At 33.5% G+C, this 21,462-nt stretch overlaps 1 protein-coding gene across 3 annotated transcripts in view; it reads left to right on the top strand.

Annotated features, from left to right (window-relative positions):
• LOC142345793 (5-hydroxytryptamine receptor 1D-like) overlaps nucleotides 1-21,462 on the top strand; it is a 127,817-nt gene that overhangs the window by 25,275 nt on the left and 81,080 nt on the right. Inside the window, exon 3 of one of the 3 annotated variants that reach the window (XM_075398152.1) lies at nucleotides 9,202-10,105. In XM_075398152.1, coding sequence (XP_075254267.1) covers nucleotides 9,749-10,105 — 357 coding nt within the window. In that variant the 5' untranslated portion in view covers nucleotides 9,202-9,748. Of the gene's footprint in view, nucleotides 1-8,243; nucleotides 10,106-21,462 lie in introns of those variants that run through there. The other 2 variants (XM_075398151.1, XM_075398153.1) reach the window with 2 other exon arrangements.

The following is a 21,462-nucleotide window of genomic DNA, read 5'->3' as shown; positions in this document are numbered from 1 at the left end:
CTGACAAATATCACATATCTCGAGGTCATTCACAACGCACCGGCAAACACATGCTCTAAAAACCAAGCGGTCTTGAAGAGCAACTATTTTTTATAGCTCTACAACTTAACGACTCCTCCATCAAATGGTATGTGACAAATTTATCTCACGCTATATTTGCTTTCATGGAGCAAAATAGTGTTCACTTTGTACCTCAGTTTCTTATAGTATACGACAAAGGAGTCAAAAGCAATACTTCCAGCCCATCAGAGATTTAGAACCCACCCATTGAAAACTGCAAAAACCCAACCATCATTTTGAAAGTGACTCGGATCAGTTTAGGTTGGGAAAAGTTAGAAAGTGAAAAAGATACCGATTGAGAAAAACTTTACTCATCACTTTTGGAAAAGGATTGTATATCAACCTCCTGCAGCATCTTGACTTGATCGTTTTCTGGTTGGTAAAACTTGCTAACCAAAAACAGATATCCCGAAGGTCAGCTTTAATTAAGATCAAACTGCAAAGTGATAATTGATTCTGTAAGTGTTGCTTGGGATAGACTTTGTCTGACCAGGGTCCTTTAAATCTTACCGATCTGACAAATTATTGGCTGTGAAAAAGTTATTTAATTAATCTAGATTGTGCAACAAAATTATTAACTTCTCGTTTAAACCAGACAATGTACAAATAGCTCAAAAAGTGCCACGGCGTGGAAAAGTACAGAATTCCCCTGCACATATCTGCAATATTTGAACATTTAAAACAACAGGTAGTAAGGGAAACTAACCGAAATTAGTCACTATTGTTAAACACTACATGTAGACATGATTTATCGATAATGAAGGTCTACGCGAATGTTCAGCATGATTTAATTATTAAACTGATATTATTAAATTATCACACTGAGTTTAATAAATTAACAAAGTGAGAATAATGAATCTGTATTGCCGTAGTGAAATAAAACTCAAGTATAGCACACAGTAAGCATAGTGATTACTGACGGATATAATTATTAAAGCGCATTTTATACGCGTATGAATAATAACAAGCAGAGAAAGAATTCACACGCAGCGTTCAAAGTACCGAAGTTCAGAAAGTAGAAAAATGAAACTATCGAAAATAAAAGTAGCAATTTTTGACCAATAATGAGGGGATCATCTTTTTACAGTGCGTGACTCCCCTAGTATTGAAACACACCATTTTCTTATACTACTCAGAGGTCCTAATACCCCTATCTCCTCTGCAGTCAAATGGCAGCTTGCGAGTGCTGGATTGCCGCCTGCAGAAGTGATTGAATGTTCCTTAAGTTGTAGAGTCTTATTATAGCTTTTTGGAAAAAATCCAGATAACAGAAACCTCACTACTTTGTTGAAGATTTTCAAAACCTTTCGGAGTCCTAAAAATGTACGAAATGAAACTTGCACTGTTAAAGAACACTCAAATGTCATTTTTTTTGACTTGATACTTTCTCCGACAAAGTCTCTCATAAAATAAAGACGGAAAAATTTGGTTTTTTCAACACATAAACAGCAACTCTTGTTTTGTAACCCATTTTTTCCGATTGAAAATCAGCATGACAACCATTGCAACCGTATCTTTGAAAAAAAATTATGAAAGATGTAATCAAATAAAATCAGACGATTCTCAATACAGTAAAAGATTTGTATATTTTTTGATGATTGTATTTATTCAGACCCAGAGGCTGACCCCGACAATTCGCTAACGTTAAGACGATGTGGTGGTCATATTGAAGTAGACAATTCCACGGTAGACATATACTGTAAGTTGTATAAAACCCTTCGATTGCATACAATACTTATAAAGTGCCAGGGTTTATAGCAGAACGCAGTCAGGAGGTCCTGCTTTTTTATACGTTTTACCTTGTCCAATCACAGACGCCTTTGTTTGTCATATAACCGGCCTAATTTTTTGTCTCGTTTTGAAAACCTCTGAAATGACTTTTTTGAACAATTTGCTGTAAAACTGATGTCCGAACTTGATTTCTTATATTTTCAAGGTTTTCGTCATTAGAAAACTGCCTTCATTTGTAAATAATTGTTAATTTGTTCAATCAACTACTTTGACGCAATCATATCTCTTCCCCTGGTTTCCTTTGATTCACTATCTGCTAATGAGCAAAAATTCCATGAGTGGAATAGCAAACCGTAAGATTGTTTGCCTTGGTACGCTGGCGCTCAATACTACTGGTTTGAAACTCAATTTTTTATTGAGATTAAACTCCTTAACTCCGATTTCTTCCAAGAAATGTTGATGCTAAAAAAGGGCAACAGAATCTCTGCGAACAATAGTAGTGCTATTAAAAGCTTTCTTAAATTTTTTGGCCAAGGGTGTCCATCGATGAGCCGCTGCGTGAAGAAAGCACATCGTTGAGTCAAGTGAATTTATCTTCAAGTTTGACAAATGACAATCAGCTTACTGTATCATTGAACTGTATCATTGAAATGAAAATAGAATTGCAAGTACAGATTATTTTGCAAAAACAGCAGATTCTTTGTACCACTCTTGAAATTGACACTCTGTAGAAATATCGTTTACTGCTTGAATGTTTTCAATTGTACCATGTCTTTAAAACAGATTTGAAAAAGGTTAAGTACCCCTAGACGATGACAGCCTTCCTTATAAAATAAAGCAGTTGGCCAATGAAGGCAAAATTGAGCCAGTTGTCAGCAATGAAAATGACTATAGAATGCAGGGAAACTATAAACTGTCTCGCCGAAAGGCAGACAAAAACTAAACGAGAGCTGACTGAATGTTTTTAAATTTGTTTGATCTTTACAATAAATTTTTCCATAAAAGAGAGCGAGAAAAAAAGAAGCTCAGATAGACTCTGCAGTTTGAAGGTGTTTGTTCGAGAAAGTTCCTAGTGAAGGAGATCCAGAGACATGGTCGTGGAACTTATGCTACTATAGATTTCCGCGCGCCGAAATGTTTTAATTTAGTCCAATTATAATATGCTGTTTCTTGTTGGTTTTTTTGAAAGTGGTTTTCTTCCAGATTGGTTGTGAGGAATCAACGTTTTGGTTTTCATTGCTTTCATACACCGTTGCCTACTCCTTTCCAAACAAAAGCTTTTAAGACGATTAATTTCATCAAGTGGTTGAATTTTTACTGCTGTATATTGCTCTTCGTGCTGTGCGAAGACAACTTGTATTCAAAATGTGACTGAAAGAAACTTTTTACCCAAAATTTAAATAAATTTGTTACATCTATCAACTTGAACATCAAAAAAATACCACATATAACTGTATCTTGAACACCTTTTTCCGTAAATTTTTCAAATTTGATATTGTTTCACAAATTGAAAACTCATTCTTAAGCATTCTTGTGAGCAATTGTTAATTGAATAAAGATTTTGACCAACAACCGCTGGACCTAGTACGATTATAGATGTCCAATACGTTCGGAAAAATTTGTTGCAACAGAATAAATGGTCAAGAATAATCGATCTAAGCACAACTCATAACATTTCAGTTCAAATCGAATGGAGATATACAGCAGATCACCATGTCGACAGTTAAACAAAACAGTTTTTTTGGAGGAAATATCCGAATAAAACAGACCTCTGGACAGTTACTTATTGACTCAGATCCATTAACTGCGGACGCCTTGTTTATTGCTAAATATTTCACAACATCGTCAAACAAATCCTTCTTTCGTTCCCCAATACGGTTATAACGAATATGACAATTGAGAGTGAAAAAACTAACTATGCTAAAGCAAATGCTAGCGCTGGTCGAGAGTAATTTAGAAAATTCTACATGGAAGCACGAGATAGCTTTATAAACATTTTATGTGAATGCTTGCTCAAGGTGGTCAGTAAAATGGTTCCAGTGAACAGCCAGTTACTTCTGAATCAAGACCATTAATGTCAACACTTTTGAACAAAATTTTTTGAAACAACAAAATTACGAAATGCCTGCATATGGAATTTTTCAGCTATGTTTGTAATAAATAAATTTCAAAAAAAATTAGCAGCCTTTGTTACAAGAATATGAACAGCAGATTGTTGGAATGATCTCATTTAGTTGCTGATACGACCAATAAAAAAATTTACATGAAATTTCAGCCTGAAGTAGAAAAAACCACGCTCACCAGCAACTCATGCTCCAAGAACAACTTTCAACCGCATTTTGCCATCACTATCCATGACGCTACCACCAAGTTCGCCGAGAAGTTCTTCAGTGTTACCGGCTCCTATCACAGATAGAACAAATGTCCTTTCAATCGAATTGGTAATCGGAAAAATAATTTACAAATCTTTTAAAACATCTTCGACGAGCAAAGGTGCCGGAATAAAAAAGTGCGGAATTGTATATTGAACAATAACTGCGGGAGAAGGAAATAAACAACAAAATAAGCAAAAAGAAAAAAGATTTTTTACGTCAAAAATTCAACATCTAAGTTTGAAAACAACTAGTAACAACGTCAGAATACAAAAAAAAACTTTGAAAACACAATTTCACCTTTTTGTTACTACAAAGCGGATGGGACTTTATATTAGTGAGACTAGATAACAAGATGACAAAAAGAAGCAATAATGAGGCGAAATTATAAAATCGACCAATATTCTTTAAACCAAAATTTACAATCATCTTAAAAACCATTAGCTCGTAACAAAAATTTTTTGATAAATTTACTAAAAAGTAATTACGAGATCAATAGAATCCGTCCATGATTAGACTAAGCGACAGAAACGGAATAAAGGTACAGAAATATTGAAAAAATCAAAATCATTTTGCAAAAATAAAAACTATTGAAGCCATTAAAATCTTTCGCTGTTATCTGATTATTCTAAACTTTAATTCAAAAATTAAATAAACTATTTCAGTAAAACTATACTGAGAGATTAAGTATGTTCTGTCGGGCCTCATTTCAAATCATTGGGAATTTTTATTACGCGAATGTGCTTAAAGAAGAGAAAAAGGAGCTCAAATATTGACCAGTAACGAAACTTTTATGGAAACATCAATTACGGCGTAATATCAATAGGCACTTTTTTATTCCAACTAGACGGAAGTAGATGGGTCCTCTCAATAATGAGAATTAGATGAAAGTTGACAAATATAACAGAAAAACTAAAAAATTTAAAAAAAAACGTTGGAAAACAAATTGTATCTTAAAATTTAAGGCTGTTTGCTATAAACTTACTGCATTGAATAAGTATGTTTGTTCAACACTCAGCTAGAGGCTTATGAGATCTCTTTACGACTACATAAGGAATAAAAAACCGCAAAATGAAAGAAAAAGATAGAGAGAAAAAAGCGTCGAAGCATTTAAAAAATGAACTGTTCATTAAAAATTTTTTTATTTCCAAAAATTTTTTGACAATACTGGAACTGTTTTGTGTAACAAGGTGACTTCAAAAAACCAACAAACATGAACCAATTTATTGAAACCACAAATTGTTTCGGAAAAACCGTAGTATCAAAGCCATTAAATTCAATAGCATTCAACGGAAATCAATGATAAGTTATGATACGTTAAGTTTCGATGAATAGGCAATAATTTGGGTCAATCCAAAATCATCAATATTTCATCGCAAAAAGTCGTACGATTCTGAAGAAGACAATAATTATAGGCAAAAACCAAAAAAAAGATGTGTAGAAAAATTCGAGAAGACATTGTCGGAGCCATTTAAACCATACATTTTTTCCTGTAAACTTTATCTGCGATCTATTGAAAGTCTTATTTATGCCAAAAGGATTAAAAGTTATGAAAAAATAACGAAAGTTAAAAAAAAATTAGAAAAGTCGTGGCTTCGAAGTCATTAAGACAATAGTTGGAACATAAAAGCCTTAACCAGATTATTTTTGGTTTCCGTAGAAATGCAAACTGGTCCTGTTAATAGTGGGACTAACTTACAGTTCACAGAAGCAAGTTTAAGATCGGTTAATGTTCAAAAGAAACTTTTTTCAAAAAACTAACTTTAAAGTGTTAGCCATTAGCTGTCCACTTAAAATACTACAAAGGTTCGCTTACTGCCTATTAAGAAGCCTATTGCACTTTTAGTGTACGATTCTTTGTCATAGGACTGCAAAATTTTGTTAAAATTGTTAAAAGAAATTCAAAATTTCAATAAAAATTACGAAAACTCAGAGTCCGAGCCATAAAAAATGAGCGACTCCCTAAAAATAAACTATTTGTTCAATGGGCATCATATGACTGTAAATGAGTCTTGCCATGAACAGAAAGTGGATTTGAAAAGCGACTAGTCCTTAAGTGACCTGAAAAAAGTAAAAAAAAAATGAAATGTTTTTTAAAATATCAGCTCCCAAATTTTATAGTATTTTATAGATTTTTATAGTAAACTTCCCTATGAGACAAAACTACCCTTTTTATGACCTTTCGTTTGTTAGAAACACAAGATTGTTTCATTTGTAGAATGAAATGTAATTTTGAATTAATACTTTTATAGAAAGAATCATAATTTGTACAAAAAGTGAACAAAATCATGCTTAACATCATGTGTTCACACAAAGTTTTAAACTTCGATAACTCTCCGAAAAACACGAAATTCAAAAAAATCTTTGTAATTCCGAACTCTACGCTGGAAGAGCTTTTTAATGATGCCACTCACATTTCTCTTCCATGAATATATCGATCGGGTAAAATTGTGTGAACAAAAAAAACCCATTTGAGTATATTGTTCCTCCCCCCTCAAGTGGGGTCGGAACAACAATGCAAGGCTCACAGAGGCTATGTTTACTATAATGATTTTTTTGCAATCTGACGACCTTAGAAGGTGAGAAAAGACGATAAAAATAGTTTTTGAAAACTTTTAAACCTCATAAAGATAACAAAAGTTCAAAAAATTATTTTCAAGAATTGGTGCATTGTTTTGAAGGCTCAGCAATGATACCTTTTCTTTATTTTTTCACAATATTATATCAATCGGTCAAAATTGGACTTTCGAAAGGGCTGGCGTATAATAATTACTCCCCAATTAAATACAGAGCGTTGAAACAGTAAAACTCATTACCGTTCAACAAAATTGATAACACGCCTTTTTTCGCTATTGGGTAGCAGTATTAAAACCATAAAAGAGTCAATTTTTATTTGAGCGTTGACTATAGACCTTTTTACTCTATATAAAGAGCATTGTCTATATTTCTGAAAAGATTTACTCTTCATTAATTCTTCGGAGCTTGAAAATTATCGTCTGCTGTGCTTAAATGGTTGTCAGAATTGAAAACACGTCTTTTTTGCTATTGGGTGGCAGTATTAAATCTTTAATTGTAGTCATCAGACAAGGAAGTAAAAATAGGCTTGGCTTTTAATGGCGCATTTTAGCATTTTAAGATGTCAAATACAGATATGGCCTTCTGCCTACCCAATCATTGGAACCTTTTTTTCACATAATTAGAAACTTGATACATTTCATCGGCAATGCCGAACAGCTTGTGTACAATAATCGTTGTTGTGCTCTTCGGTTCCAATAAAAACTAAAACCCGAGTATAAATATTACTCATTTTCTGAAACTGCAGTTGATTTCAAAGTCTTTTGAGAATATCAGCGAGGATGCTGAAAATACTTTGTACTTGGAGAGATCATCTGTTCGATATCTCCCCTTTTATGTCTATAATTTTGGATTAAGAAGAACTTTTGAAGGTCACATCTGTTTCCAAAAATACATCAAAATGTTTAAACATTTTTCCCAGCACAGATTAAATGTTGCTAAATATATGACTTTAAATACGTGGTTCAATGTTTTGATTGGGACTTGTCCAATTCCAATGAATGGATGAATTTGGAGGCAGCATTTAAAAGCGTCTGAGCTCTCTGGGGAATCCTTTCCTCATTAGCATTGGGGGAGTGTGGGGGGGGGGTTAGGGGTTACAAGGGGAAGGGGTAGCTTGTTTTTTTTCCCGAGATGTAGAGATAGATTATTCAAAATTAGGGTGTATAAATGAAGTACAGTGTTCAAGGCTAATTTAAAACGTAGAAGAGGTTTTTTCTTTTTCTTTTTCCCTCTCTAGATGTTCGTGCTAATTTCCCCCAAAACAGGCTTCAATCGGGTAGATAAGTCAATATTTATACCCCCACTTTCCCCTCGCGTAGTCTTGTAGCACCCTGAATTCTAGGTGACGGATAATCGTTACCCTACAAAGAGGACTAGGAACGGGGTGCTTAGTTAAACAAAGATCCTACTTATTACCCCGCTTTGCGCAAATTTGTGAAAAAAGATAGCTAATTTGAACAAAACTTGAAAAAACACAAAATGATAGGTTGTATATTATCGCTCTAATCATCTTAGCTTTAAAGCAAATAGGTGCTTCTTTTTATGTTCTGTGAACAAAATGAAAGATCTCGTTTTTGATTGGTCAATTCCAAGTGTGGCCACACCGACTACTGTGGTCTAAAGAGCGGCCTTTTCATATATTTTGCTTTTGTTGTTTTTTTCATCACTGACCGCATCTATTTTGTTTACTATTATTTATTTTTCCTTCAGTATTTCACTCTTCCCGTCTTGGAAGATTGTTTGTGTCTTCCCCATTTCCAATTATTCGCACTCACTTTTCCAATGAATCGGTCAATTTGATTTTTTTGTTCAAAATTACTTCTCTTTTGAGCGATCAATAATTGCGGCACTTTAACAAGACAGGCAACGCTTATTTGCCACTTTAATAAAGCAACAATTCCTGTTTTATTGCCTCATTTGAAAAGATTAACATTCAATTCACCGCTAATTTTAAGCTCCTTTACAAATTTAAAGTGGGCCGCGTTTGTCAAAACACATTAAAGCGAAAGGGTCAACACCAATTGCGTTTATTTCAAAATTTAGCGGACGTTTTCAATTATCAACACAGAGATATTTTGATAAAGATTGTTTCCATAATTATTCGGTAGAAATCAACTACCAACCTGTTAGTTCAAAAGCTTGGAGGTGTGTGCTAGGAAATCACGTGAAATGTTCGGGAAAGGACCCGGTAAGCTCTGTTAGCTTTTCCCAGTTTGCTGCTAAATTAGCCTAAACAATCCCAGATTTGCTGTAAATAATCTCTCTTCCTCAAATGGGATTTATTCCCGGTGTACTGTACTAATATAGTCTTTGAATTGGGAATGCAAGCGTTAAGGAAGTGATCAGGTACAATTGTTCACATGAGTTCGTGATTGTATCACACACTCACTGATTTATTCAAAATTGATACGTTTAAGCTGTTTCTCAAAAACTCTAACCAAAAACTGGTGTATACACGCAGTGAGATTTGTTTATTGGCTTGTGCAGTAAACAAGGTGAAAGTGCCACTCAAATTAAAATTGATCTGGCAATTTGATTATTTTTATTATTGATTTTGTCTTTTGTAAATGTCCTTCCTTCTGTTTATTCAATTTGCATCTGCAGTCTGAGTTTAAACAATTCCTCCTCAGACCTGTTTGTTCACATTCCAATTATTTTGGAGAGTGAAATCTACTTGTTCAACTGTCAACATTACCACCACAAAGTGAGACTCAGTTCTGAATTTATTCTTTAACTTATTTTTACCACTTACAACTTCTCTTCGATACGATCAGTCTTTTGAACAAGACTTGTCATCTCCTATTTCTTTCGATCAGTTTTGTAGTTTGATTTATTGTCCGTCTAAACTCAATTACTGCTTTGATTATTGCCTATCTTTTTTTTATAAATTGCAAAACAATAATTATCGGTCATCGATATAACTAATTTTTGTTTTTAAACTTAAATTGCAACCTCGCGGCCATCAATTCAGGGCTGAACTTAATTTTTGGTAACCCTGAAGTGGAACAATGCTGGACAATTCCGCCTCCACCGGGTGGAATACCAACAATCCCCAATCAATTGCTGGCGGAATCAGTGGACTTATTATCGCAAACAACGACAGTAATACGAATACTAATTTATCCGAGTATAATTCTGATGATTTACGTGACGAAGTTATCTCTGAGGTGGGTGCGAGTGACCTGGTGCAGATAGTGTTACTTGGTTTATTAGTAGTTATAAGTGTGATGGGCAACTTGTTAGTGGTGAGTGCTGTGATTAAGGAACAGAGGCTGAGGACTTACACCAACTACTTCATAGTATCCCTGGCATGTGCTGATCTGTTGGTGTCTGTGGTTGTGGTTCCAGTGTCTATCGTGTACCAGGTTAGATTTTTCACACATTTAATTCTATTTGGACAAGAAACTTTCAAACAACAAGAGATGCTTCAATTAAACGTTGCAGAGATTGCGATTATACTCCCCAAAAGTAGAGCACCGACTACCCTAAATTGAACACAAAGTCAATTTAGTGAAATGATAGTGCCGTTGAAACTAAAATGCATGCAACCAAAGTTCCCTGTATTCTGCGCGCAATTGAGCTTAAGTGTTACCCTGTAAAATATCTTTCCTGTATTTGCTTAGTTTACTCCTTTATTAAAATCTAGAACATTTGGCAACATCTCTGTGAATATTTGTTTATAGTTAATATAAGTCAACGTTTCATCCGTATTATCCGAACTTACAAATTTTTTTACCATAATTGACGATCTCCTATGTTTTATATTATTCCCACAGGACCATCGAAAACTGTCATCAGCTAAGATATAGTGTTAGGGTAGTCTGAGCAGGCGCAGCTTCTATCAAGATGGACCAGTATTGAATTTGAACCAGCAACTCTCAGTTGCAATCCTAGTGGGGTGACCCTTGCACCAAGTGGTTTTAAGCTTTTGAACTTGGGCACCTCTTATAACACATTCTTATTTTCCTTTTTGTTCCTCAAGGCTTCATTTCTCCAACCAAGTTTGCGTAAAGCAAGTAGAGCGTCTTTTCAAACTATGTCAAGCTTATCCCACGCACAGTTTACATTAGGTTGTTCTCTCTAAAGTTTCTAGCTGATAGAATTTGTCCGAACACTAAAATCTGCCTGAAAAAAATGCATTTTTACTCGCCGTATAAAATCAAAAGTGAAACTAAAATTTCTTCCCCGTAAAAAATGTAACGAGCTAACTGAACCAATTTTGAAGTTATTAATTTTAACAATTTGTATTATTTTTTTATTCTCGCTAGTTTTCATATCGGTATTTTTCTAAAAGTTATTTTTTTAATATATCAAACTGATTTTTATTTTTATTATTTATTATTTTTTAATTACTATTATTATATTATTATTGTTAATATTATTACTGTTATTATTATTATTTTTTATTACTATTATTATTATTCTTATTATTATTATTATTATTATTATTATTATTATTATTATTATTATTATTAGTTTTAATATTATTAGTGTTATTATCCTTAATATTATTATTATTATTTTTAATATTATTTTTATTAAAATAATTTCTATTGTTGTTTCTATTATTATATATATAATTTTTTATTTTTATTAATATTATTATTGTTTTTATTATTTATATAATTTTTTATCATTGTTATTATTGTTTTTATCAATAATATTATTGTTCCGACCCTCTTGAGGGGGGAGGAACTATATACTCAACTGGCTTTTTTTTGTTCCGTGAATTTTCGCCGCTCGATATATTCATCGTAGAGAGTTGAGACTGGTATCATTAGAAAGCTCGTCCAGCGTAGAATATGGAATTAAAAAGATTTTTTTAATTTTCGTTTCCTACAGGGAGTTATCGAGGCTTAAACTTCTGAGAAAAGAAGAGTGACTTCACGTTGTTTTTATTCACATTTTCCGGAATTTTTGCCTAAATTTTCGTCAATTTTGCTAAAATTTGTTATAATTTTTAAGAATAGTGTCGTTGATTTTATTTTTGAAGACGAACAAGCATTTTTGATTGTTTTGATTTAATTTTTTGGTCAAAAAATCTGGATAAACATTTCAAAATTTAGCCTTTTTCATCAACAACAGCACGAAATAAGCTACTTTAGTCCACTTTGATTAAATTTGCCTACAGTACACCCCCAAACAACACTCATACAATCTTAGTAGACTCAGAGGGGGGCTATTTCTACTTCAGAGTCCACAGAGAGTGCCTGGTAGTTAAAACTTTGCCGTTTTTTGCTAACTTTACTCGTTGATTATCAAAAATGCAAAATTTATTTTGAGTTTAACTCAGAAATTATCTATATCTACAACATTCGAAAAATCAATTGTTCATAACGGACAATAAATATTAACAGGGGTAGTTTTGGGCCATTCTTGGACTGTTACAATCCAAAAAAAATCGGGTTGTAATCAGTCGGTCTTTTTTTTTTTTTTAAAAAAAGACTTTTTTTTAATAATAAAGAACAGAACATATCAAATCAAAGCTCAGGAGTGATAAGTCCAACCAATTCGCTTGCTAAACAGCTCCAGGCTAATGCATTTATTTTTTTAATTGAAAGTTTATGGTCGTTTCTTTTTTAAAAATAATTGACTTTTCAATAAATAATGGCTTAATTAACTTTTCCTCTATTTTTTTCTTAATTTGTTCAACTTCCAGCTTAGTGTCAGCAAAAAAAGACTGCTTCTTCTTTATACTGAGTTAACATTTATTCTCGGTTGCAGTTTTAAGCCTGAAATTATTGTTTTCTGGCTTTGATACTACAAGATTTTAGATTTTTGTTTGTTTTGATATTTGCCAGTTTTTCACGTTTTCTAATTTTGTCACATTGTCACATTATTGACAGTTCTCATGTCACCTTATTAGCATTCAAATTAAAGCACAATTGAACATATTAAAATCCTGAAAGATATAAATCATCGTTTTAATGGCCTCGACGCCTCTTTCTTGAAGAAATCAATTGAATTTTTTAATTTTGCTTAACTGTCATTTATACTTTGTCGTTTCGGTCGTATGAAATTTCCTGTATAGTGATAGCTTTCATTGGCTTTTCATGGAAGAATAGAAAAACCGATATTCTGATATTAGCAGATAGCTGATGGCTTTTATGACTTTCAAACCCATCGTTTTCCAAAATTAAAAAAAAAACTTTTTTAATTTCGCAATTTTGTTCTTTTTATGTTTCTTCTTGTTACCTAATCTCGTTAGTTGATTACAGGTCAAATATGACATTATGGGTGTCAACGGAATAAAAGGATTGGTGTCCCAAAATCTTTTTTTTAAAGATTTTGTTATGACCTTACTGGCTTCGACACCGCTTTTTCACAAAAAAAAATTAAATTAATTTGATTTTTGTCATATTTGACGTTCTTTTTGTAGATGCAAGAAATATTCTGGATAATTATAGGTCTCGAGGGTTTCCTTTTCATGAAAAAACGACGATATTTAAAAGCTCTTTTTGTAATTAATGCCTTTCATGACATTGAATGTAATTTTGTTTCGAAAAAAAAATTAAAAGTATTACATACTTTAGCACTTCGCTTTTTTGTCTACTTGTTACCTAGTCTTACTAAAGAATGGCCACGTAATACATTATAGCTGTTTGAAGAAGGCGCAATCAAATATATTTTGAGTGCCAAAATTTGGCTTGACGGTTTTGACAGCGTTTTCTGGCAAGTTTCAATTGAAATTTTGTTTGTTCTTTGTTGTTCTTTTTAGCCGCTCTAAAAAATGAATAAGGTCAGGTCCTAATGCCCTTCTATAGAAGCAGTGGTAATCGCAAATTTGTGGTAATATTAATTTATTCCTAATGGTATTTATTACTTTGAAGTTAATTGTTTCAAAAAAATAAGTTAATTTTTTTTACTTTTCTGTTTTTGTTCTTTTTTGTATAATTGTTACCAAACCTTTTTATTGACTGGTCGCATATGTTTTCTGGTGATTTATAAGTTATTTTTGTTTAGTTTCAGGTTTATCTGACGGTATGTTGACTTTGTTATTAAATTTAGTTTTTAAGAGGGACATAAATTTTTTGATGTAATTAATGTTTGTTGTTGTTGTTGTTTGATTTTGCTGTTCGTTTTGACTCGCTTTCTTAATATTGACATATTACAGCAATCTAATGCATCAATTTTTACTCCACTGAGTTATTTGTTTTGGAGGTTATCTTATCGTTCATACAGAATTTTTTGAAAAAGACTTGGGCTTTTTTGGGATTCGCAAAAAATAATTTTTGGGTTTTTCTATCTGTTCCTCATTTGGTAGACAATTATGCCAAAATTGTGGATGGGCGGGGTCGAAACCTTATGTGCCATTGCACATTACCGAGCCGCCTTGTTATCTTTATTATTATTTTGCTCCACAGAAGGCTTTGCTAATTTTGTAGAAATAAAGCGTGATTGACTTCATCATTGCTTATAAAGTGAAATACCCATTAGAGGGGTTTACCAAATTAGTAGCAATCAAGATTGGTTGAACTCACTATCTTTGTTTTAATTATAAAGTTTTTGTTATTGTTTTATTATTAATAATATTATTATTATTATTATTACTATTATTATTGTTTTTTGTTTCATTATGATTATTATTATTATTATTATTGTGGTGAAGCGACGTGATGTGATCGGTTTGGGGTGTGTGTTCCTGTGATTGAATGTGTCAATCCTGTGATGATAAAGTGAATTCCGAATGAAGATGAGAATGACGTTCTGCTCTGAGTCTATTTAATGATATATTTGTACGTTCTTGAGTTAGCTCAATCTTGACTTTAAAAAGACTGACGTTCATAACATTTGAATTACAAGGCTGTGTAGCATCTGTTTTTCAACTGCGCTATTTAACATCCGTGCTTTCTTTTTGAGAGAATCAGACACACCAGCAAAGCATCAGTCTAGTCAACCGGTATATTTGTTTAACAATATCTTCCAGTGAGAATGAACTTATTTACATAGAGGTTAATTATATAATAATATACCATATAAATTCAAGAGATTTTTTTGTTAATACGCGTAGATTTTGGTCGCTGCTCCACATGGAGTGTAAACAAAATTATATTTAAGTAATTTCGTTGAGCTAATTGAAGTCCTTTGTAGCAGGGTCGGATATCTCGTCCAATGTTGGCGAGAGAGGGGGCGTTATATATGTGCAGGAAGATGTGCTTTGGAGTGATTGGATGGGTGAGGCAGGTCTTGGCTCCACTTGGAATATGTGTGACATATCTTGATTGTGATTGTCTCTTGAGCATGCAGCTTTTATGAAGCTTTTAGCAATTTGTGAATTGCTGAGAGCTGAGGAATGTTCAGGGGAGTCCAGAAAGATGACTTTTCGATCGTGCATTGTCTTTGGTGTTACTCAGCTTTATCTTCGAGACGGCCTTATCGATTCTTTGGTTGAAATATGAGATACGAAGTTTACGCTTTGCTCCGAAGGAGTAATTGACCAGCTGTTCTTTGATGTTGACATGAAAGTTTTGGGTCACTTGAGCATGCTATCTTGAAAGGAGTTGCAGAGGGCAAGTCAGACTGTATTTAATGGACTGTTGTTTTGAAATTATCTTCGATATTGGAGTCGTCGAATCTGATGAAAGTGATTTGAATTGTATTGTGCAGATCGGCGATTCCCGTGCTTATTTAATGGCTGCTTGTTTGGCCTTTGCGCGAATGTGTAATTGAGACCTTTGTTTTTGGGTTTTGACCTTGTTGCAGACTGGCCTGAATTTCTAGAGTAAATATGTTCGGTTTGTTTGTATGGATTCTGACAGATGTTGTAATTGTTTTTATTTTAGTTTGTTTTGGTAATGTCCATGCTCACATGTTTCTTTATCAAGAGTGTAAGTTTTTACCGAATAATTCAACTTAACAAGATTTAAATGCATGTCTTGATCTGTAGAAGTTGAATTAGGAAAGCTAAATTAAAATATTGAAATGTATTAGGATCTATCTAGCACTTTTATGATTTGATAACACTTTTATAGTTCAGATAGATTGCTAGAACTTATATACCGGTCTTCAGTATTAAAAAAGTTTTATTTTGAGGTGTATTAAGTTTTGAATTGAATGCTTCCGTATTGTTCATTGTTCATTGATATTTTTACATTGTAATACTTATCAATTCATTCCATGCATGAAATATCGAATAAATAAAAAACATATGGCATAATTTTTACTTGCCTGCTCATACTTTGGCCTCAAGAACATGTCTAAATCAACTCTGTACAAAAAAATAAGATTGATGTTTGATCACTTAATATTTGAAATAACATAAACTTCTATAATAGCAAATGTTTTATTAGTGCTTTTCCACTCACAAATCAGGTTTTGCTATTTTAAATTTGCTTTCCGAAAATTAGCACCACAGCACCACTTGTTCCTCAGTTTTGGAGATTTGAAGTAAAGTTGTAAATTATTAATATTAAAAGGTTTTAAGTCTAAATATGCATAGGACAATCTTGATATGGTGAACACGACTAAAAATTGCAGCTTTTTTTGTTCAATGAATTACTTGTCAGGCACCCAGAGGGATTAGTCTAAATGAATAAACCGAACGGAAGTATAAAAAGAAATAGAAATTTCGTGCTTCTTGAAGCATTTGGCGTGACTGTTCACTTTTTCAAAGAAAACATGTAATTTAAAAATATTAAAGTTACAGGTAAGTTTCACAGTAGTGTGCACCTCTATTATTTTTTCAACAAATTTCTTAAGCTTGACTCCTTAGGAGAAGCCTTTTAAATTCTTTTCCCTATGCTTCCTTGATTTACTGAGCATTTTGGGGTGCTGACGGGATCCCAAAATACGAAAGTTAAATTTTTGATCTATGCAATTTATGTGCTGTCTATACATTAATCCGACTTGAGCTGTGTTTATTTGAAATTGAGTAGCAAATCTCATTTCGGTGGTTTCATTCAGATAAAGATCATGCAGTGCTTGAACTTATCTGCCATAGGAAACGAACTTCAAAAGACAGTCAATAAAATTTCCGCGACTGTATTAAATGAATCATTATTGTGCTGAAGTATATAGGGCCTTGCCAGTTTTTATTTCACGTATTTTGTATACTTTTTTTTCAGTAAAATACTAGTTTATTATGCTGTAGAAAACTTAATAGCCCAGACGAAATTCGAATAAAAATAAAGAAAATCTTTGTCATGTAATAAAATATTTCAATAAGAATTGTTTTTGGAGCTTTGAACATTTTAAGTGCTTTTAAAATTAGCTCAATAATTTCATTTTCCGCTCTCTTTTTAAATGTCTCCTCTTCCGTACAAAAGTAACTTTTTAGATACAAGCTCTTTTTGCAAAATGCTGCCTTGAAGCCCCGATAGGGTTTCAAAATTGGGGAGAAAATTAGACACATATAAGTAGGGGTTACCAGACAGACTCAGTGTGAAAGGGGGAACTGTTTTAGGGATTCAAGGGAACCTTTCATTTAAAAAAATTACTTAATTTCCACCCATCTTCTTTCCGTTCCACCCTTCCTGTTCTGCTTGACTAGTGACTGTTTTTGAATGAACCAATTTTCCAAATTCCACAACCATCATTGCATCATTACAATGGCTTTTTTGAAGTTTTTGTTTTTTTCCTGTCTTATAAAATCAGGAAATTTTTGTTAATAAAATCAGATTTTGAATGTTGAAGAAAAGTCAACCAGCCAATAAAATGAGAATAATTAAAACTTTTGTTTTTAATTTGTCCCTTTCTGTACTAAAACAAATTAACTCTATGGCCTGGTTTGTTTCGCTTTTAATCCAAGCAAAATCTACGATACTGAAATCTGTGAAATCTTAGCAACAGCAGAAAGAGCTGCCATTGGTTAAATGGTGAGACGAATTTACAAATTTTAAAATGAACAAATTACGAGCGAGAGCCTTTACCAAAAAAGTGGACCATTTGGTCCATTTTACCTTTTTAATTCAACAAAGCGTATCTTACTACAAACATAAGAGACCTTACAGTGTGTAGTGTAGGGTGACAAAGGAAAGACTGTATGTCGTAGTCTCGAGCACGGTTGAAAGGAATTCTCACAGTTGAAACTAAATTTATAATTGTCTCTAAAAATATGCCAAATTCAGTTCGTATTTTACAAAATTTAGCTCGCAAAGGAAAACATTTATTTGATTGGCATGCGAAATTATTGGGTCCCATTCCGGGACTTGATATCCTATTTCCTTTTCTTTTCGTGCTATCGAGTTCATCAATTTGAGATGTTTAGTTCTCAGAATGAGGTCTCTATGAGTGGAAAAATTTAGTTGTGGCATCTGATTGATAGGCAAATAAGCTATTGAGTGCACCAATAAAAAATTAGAGTTATAATCAACCTTAGTTTTGTCAAGCTTAAACTCTAACTTTTTAAATTTTTTGCTGCTTCATTCAAAATCATCTCATCATTTCTCTCTTTTCTTAAAATATGTTTAGGTGCAATAGGTTTGAAATATTTATCTGATTGTTTTCTAATTCTCATTGATGTTCTCGTGCCCCTTGAACATCGTCTTCTTCAGTTACTGAAGCATAACCAATGGAATCAGGTGATGCGACGTCTTGATCACTACTGTTCTCACTTTGATGGTCAGTAGTTTGCTGATTAGATTCTGTCTTGATGTAATCTGGTTCCAGACTAGTGATTTATGTTGTCATCAGCAAGCAATGTCTTCAATCAACAAGCAATGTCCTCCGGTTGAATGCAAATAGTTTTCAATCATTTGCAGATATTGAAAGTAGATGGAACTGTTGCGAACTACTTGTCATTTTGAAAAAGACTGCTTCCCACAAACCGAAACAGTGTTCTCTGGAAGTCTCAGATTTCGTCCAACATTAGTTCCGCAAAAAACTTTTCCGCGCGTCTTCTAGGGAGATTTGGTGTTTCATCTCATTTCGCTGTAAAACCGCTCCATTGGAAAGACTCAGATTTAGAATCCATAGATTCGAGGCTTAAATGACCCGTTTCACTGTTTTATTTGGTCGCATTGTTTTAGATCAGTTCTGGCCAACACGGAACCATTGATTGATTTTAACGTCTTTGGCATACCAAAATTCAAAAACATTTGGCAAAAGTAAACCTTTACTGTTTGTGAATCTTCGTTGACTGCCGGAAGGCTTCAATTCAACCCGACTAGCGTCTGGAGTTTCCTTGATTTTTAACATAGCCCCTGTTTAGATTAAGAATTTCCCAAACTTACGCTTCCGGCCAAGTAACCATTTTTTTTTGGCATGTTGAGCTGGGCCTGTTATCCTACAAATCTTGTCAGTATTTTTCTATTAAATCAAAAAATCTTGACTGTTTTTGGACCATGAGCCTACCACCTGGGCTCCTCTATCTGTTGCATTTTTTGGTTGGCGAGTTTCAAATTATTTTGCCATGATATCGTCTGCTTGGTAAAGCGAAAAGCACATAGCCGTCAAAGAAGTTTCTGTTATGGATTGTCAGAGTATCTTTTGGTTGTTCGCGTCACTTCTATGATTCAGATCTCTTTCAAATTGCAGTTCCTTTTTTTGATGATATATTTTATGCAATTTTATTCTAGCTCAGTTTTGATGTCTGACTGAGTTCGCAGGTTGGATTGCACAAAATAGATTTTGTTTCAAGATAGAGCAAGTTCGATCAATGTTATCGGCGACGTCAAAGTCTCGTGAATTGGACCCGAAATTGAAACAATTCTTACTTGGTAAGATAATCATTTAACAGACTTATCAGTAACCTCTCAAACATCTCAATAAACCTGATGAGCTTTTGCAATTTTTTCTCCTGTTGTTTATTTCGATTGGAAGTTGAAGTTCATCAAAGCAATTTTTCATATTGTGGTTTGTTTCATTATCATTCTCTTCATCTGGTTTGAAGAGATATTTGAGAGGTTTTTCATAAGTCTGTTAATTGGATATCTTACCAAGTAAGAATTGTTTCAATTTTGGGTCCATAGATTGGCTTTTAAGTGCCTCCCGTTCTATATTGGTGTAATTTTGCTTGACATGTGATAGTGGCCTGGAGACCTAGATTATATGGTTTCCTTCTTGAGATGTAACGCCTACCAATTTATCCAAGGCCTCTGTTGTGACCCTGCTTCTTTTGTCAAGTTATGATGCCGGACAATTTGCTGGGCACATTTGTCGTTTTTTTTAAAAAAAAGAAGAAAAACATGTTGTCACTATTTTGTCCATCCAAAGTAACCTTTTCAATCTCCGTTCAGCCTAACTTCTTTGTAACACAATCTGGTTTCATTGCTTCTCAATATTTGTGTGTTCGCAAGGTAGTTCCTTCTTTAGAAATATTTAAACCAAGAAATGGAGTCAATATTGATTGACATCCTTTTTTTTAAAAAAGAAAAACATGTTGTCATGATTTTGTCCATCCAAAGTAATTCTTTCAATCTTCGTTCAGCCTAACTTCTTTGTAACAAAATCTGGTTTCATTGCTTCTTAATAATTGTATGTTTGCAAGGTAGTTCCTTCTTTAGAAATAGTTAAACCAAGAAATGGAGTCAATGTTGATTGACATCCTTTACTTAATTTACAGAATTGTTATTGAAAATGAATAAATTGAGATATTTTGCTCTGATTGGTTGATTCTGTGAAGTCTCCCCTTTCCTATTTTATTGACTCTATCCCTTTCACTTTTTAGCTGGTTACTATCTGATTCAGGCCTGATATAACATTAAAGTATATTTCTTTCTCTACTCCTCCTCTCGTGAATTAAGATTGAGATATAGTTTAGACCGTAGCATTGCGGGCCGTGCACCGTCTGCTAGTACTCATTATCGGAAAGCAATAGAATAAAGAAATAGAACTTAAATTAGTCAAGAAGACCTTAAGATTAAAAATTTTATTGAGACGCTCTAGGACCACCCAGAGTATCTTCTTAAAAAGTAACACCTAGATCAAGTTTTAGGAAGCTAATGCCTAAGATAGGAGCTCTTTGGTTCTTTTTTCTTTTGTGGCATCTTTTTTCTTTACGTAGTCAATTTTTCTCTGAAAACAATTTTGCTCGTTCTTGTAATTCAATAAACTAAGACATTGTAATGAAATAAGTACCGCACTCTTGATTTTGCAGAGTTGATTCAATACAGTCCTGGTAGACTAACGAAAAGTTTTTCTGAGCCTAAAGAAGCCTGCAGCTGTGTTGTTTCCATTGTGATTCTTTCCTTTTGCATCCTCGTCTAGATCAAAATGAAATTATGCTTCTGATGAATCAGTTTTTATGAAAGAAGAAAATTTTTTGTGGATTATGGCAGAGGATCGCCTTGTCTGCGATTAAATAAATCTCCTCCAGAACTTGGCCACTGCTGCAAAATTTTAGATCCACTTATTGTATTTGGGATCCTTTTTTGTTTCGTTGTCACACTACTGGTGATGTATTTGTGGCTTCACCTGTCTGCACTGGCTTCGACATGTCTTGCAACACTTTCGACTCTAGTTTCTCTTCGACCTTGTCTTGTAGAGCATGAAGTATCTCTCTGGCATAGGAGAAAATTAGCGCTGATCCCCGTATGTGTTCCACACGCACTTTTATACTTCCAATGTGGGTTTTCGTTCATCTCACAGTGCATTTACACCTCCGTGGGAGAGTTTATGTCTTCTGCGTAGCTCAATGTTTTGTTGGTACTGCACAACGGCTAGCTGTTTTTGCGTATATTTCCATTGCGTTCAATATCATATATAAATGATCCCAGAAGCATCAGTTAATTTCAGTCATAGGACTCAAGTTGGCTGACCTTACCATTTAACTGAGATTTACCAA

The sequence above is a fragment of the Convolutriloba macropyga genome, chromosome 9, assembly GCF_964194025.1.
Source record: "Convolutriloba macropyga chromosome 9, txConMacr16.3, whole genome shotgun sequence".
Lineage (NCBI taxonomy): Eukaryota > Metazoa > Xenacoelomorpha > Acoela > Convolutidae > Convolutriloba > Convolutriloba macropyga.
This window is presented reverse-complemented; position numbering and strand designations above follow the sequence as displayed.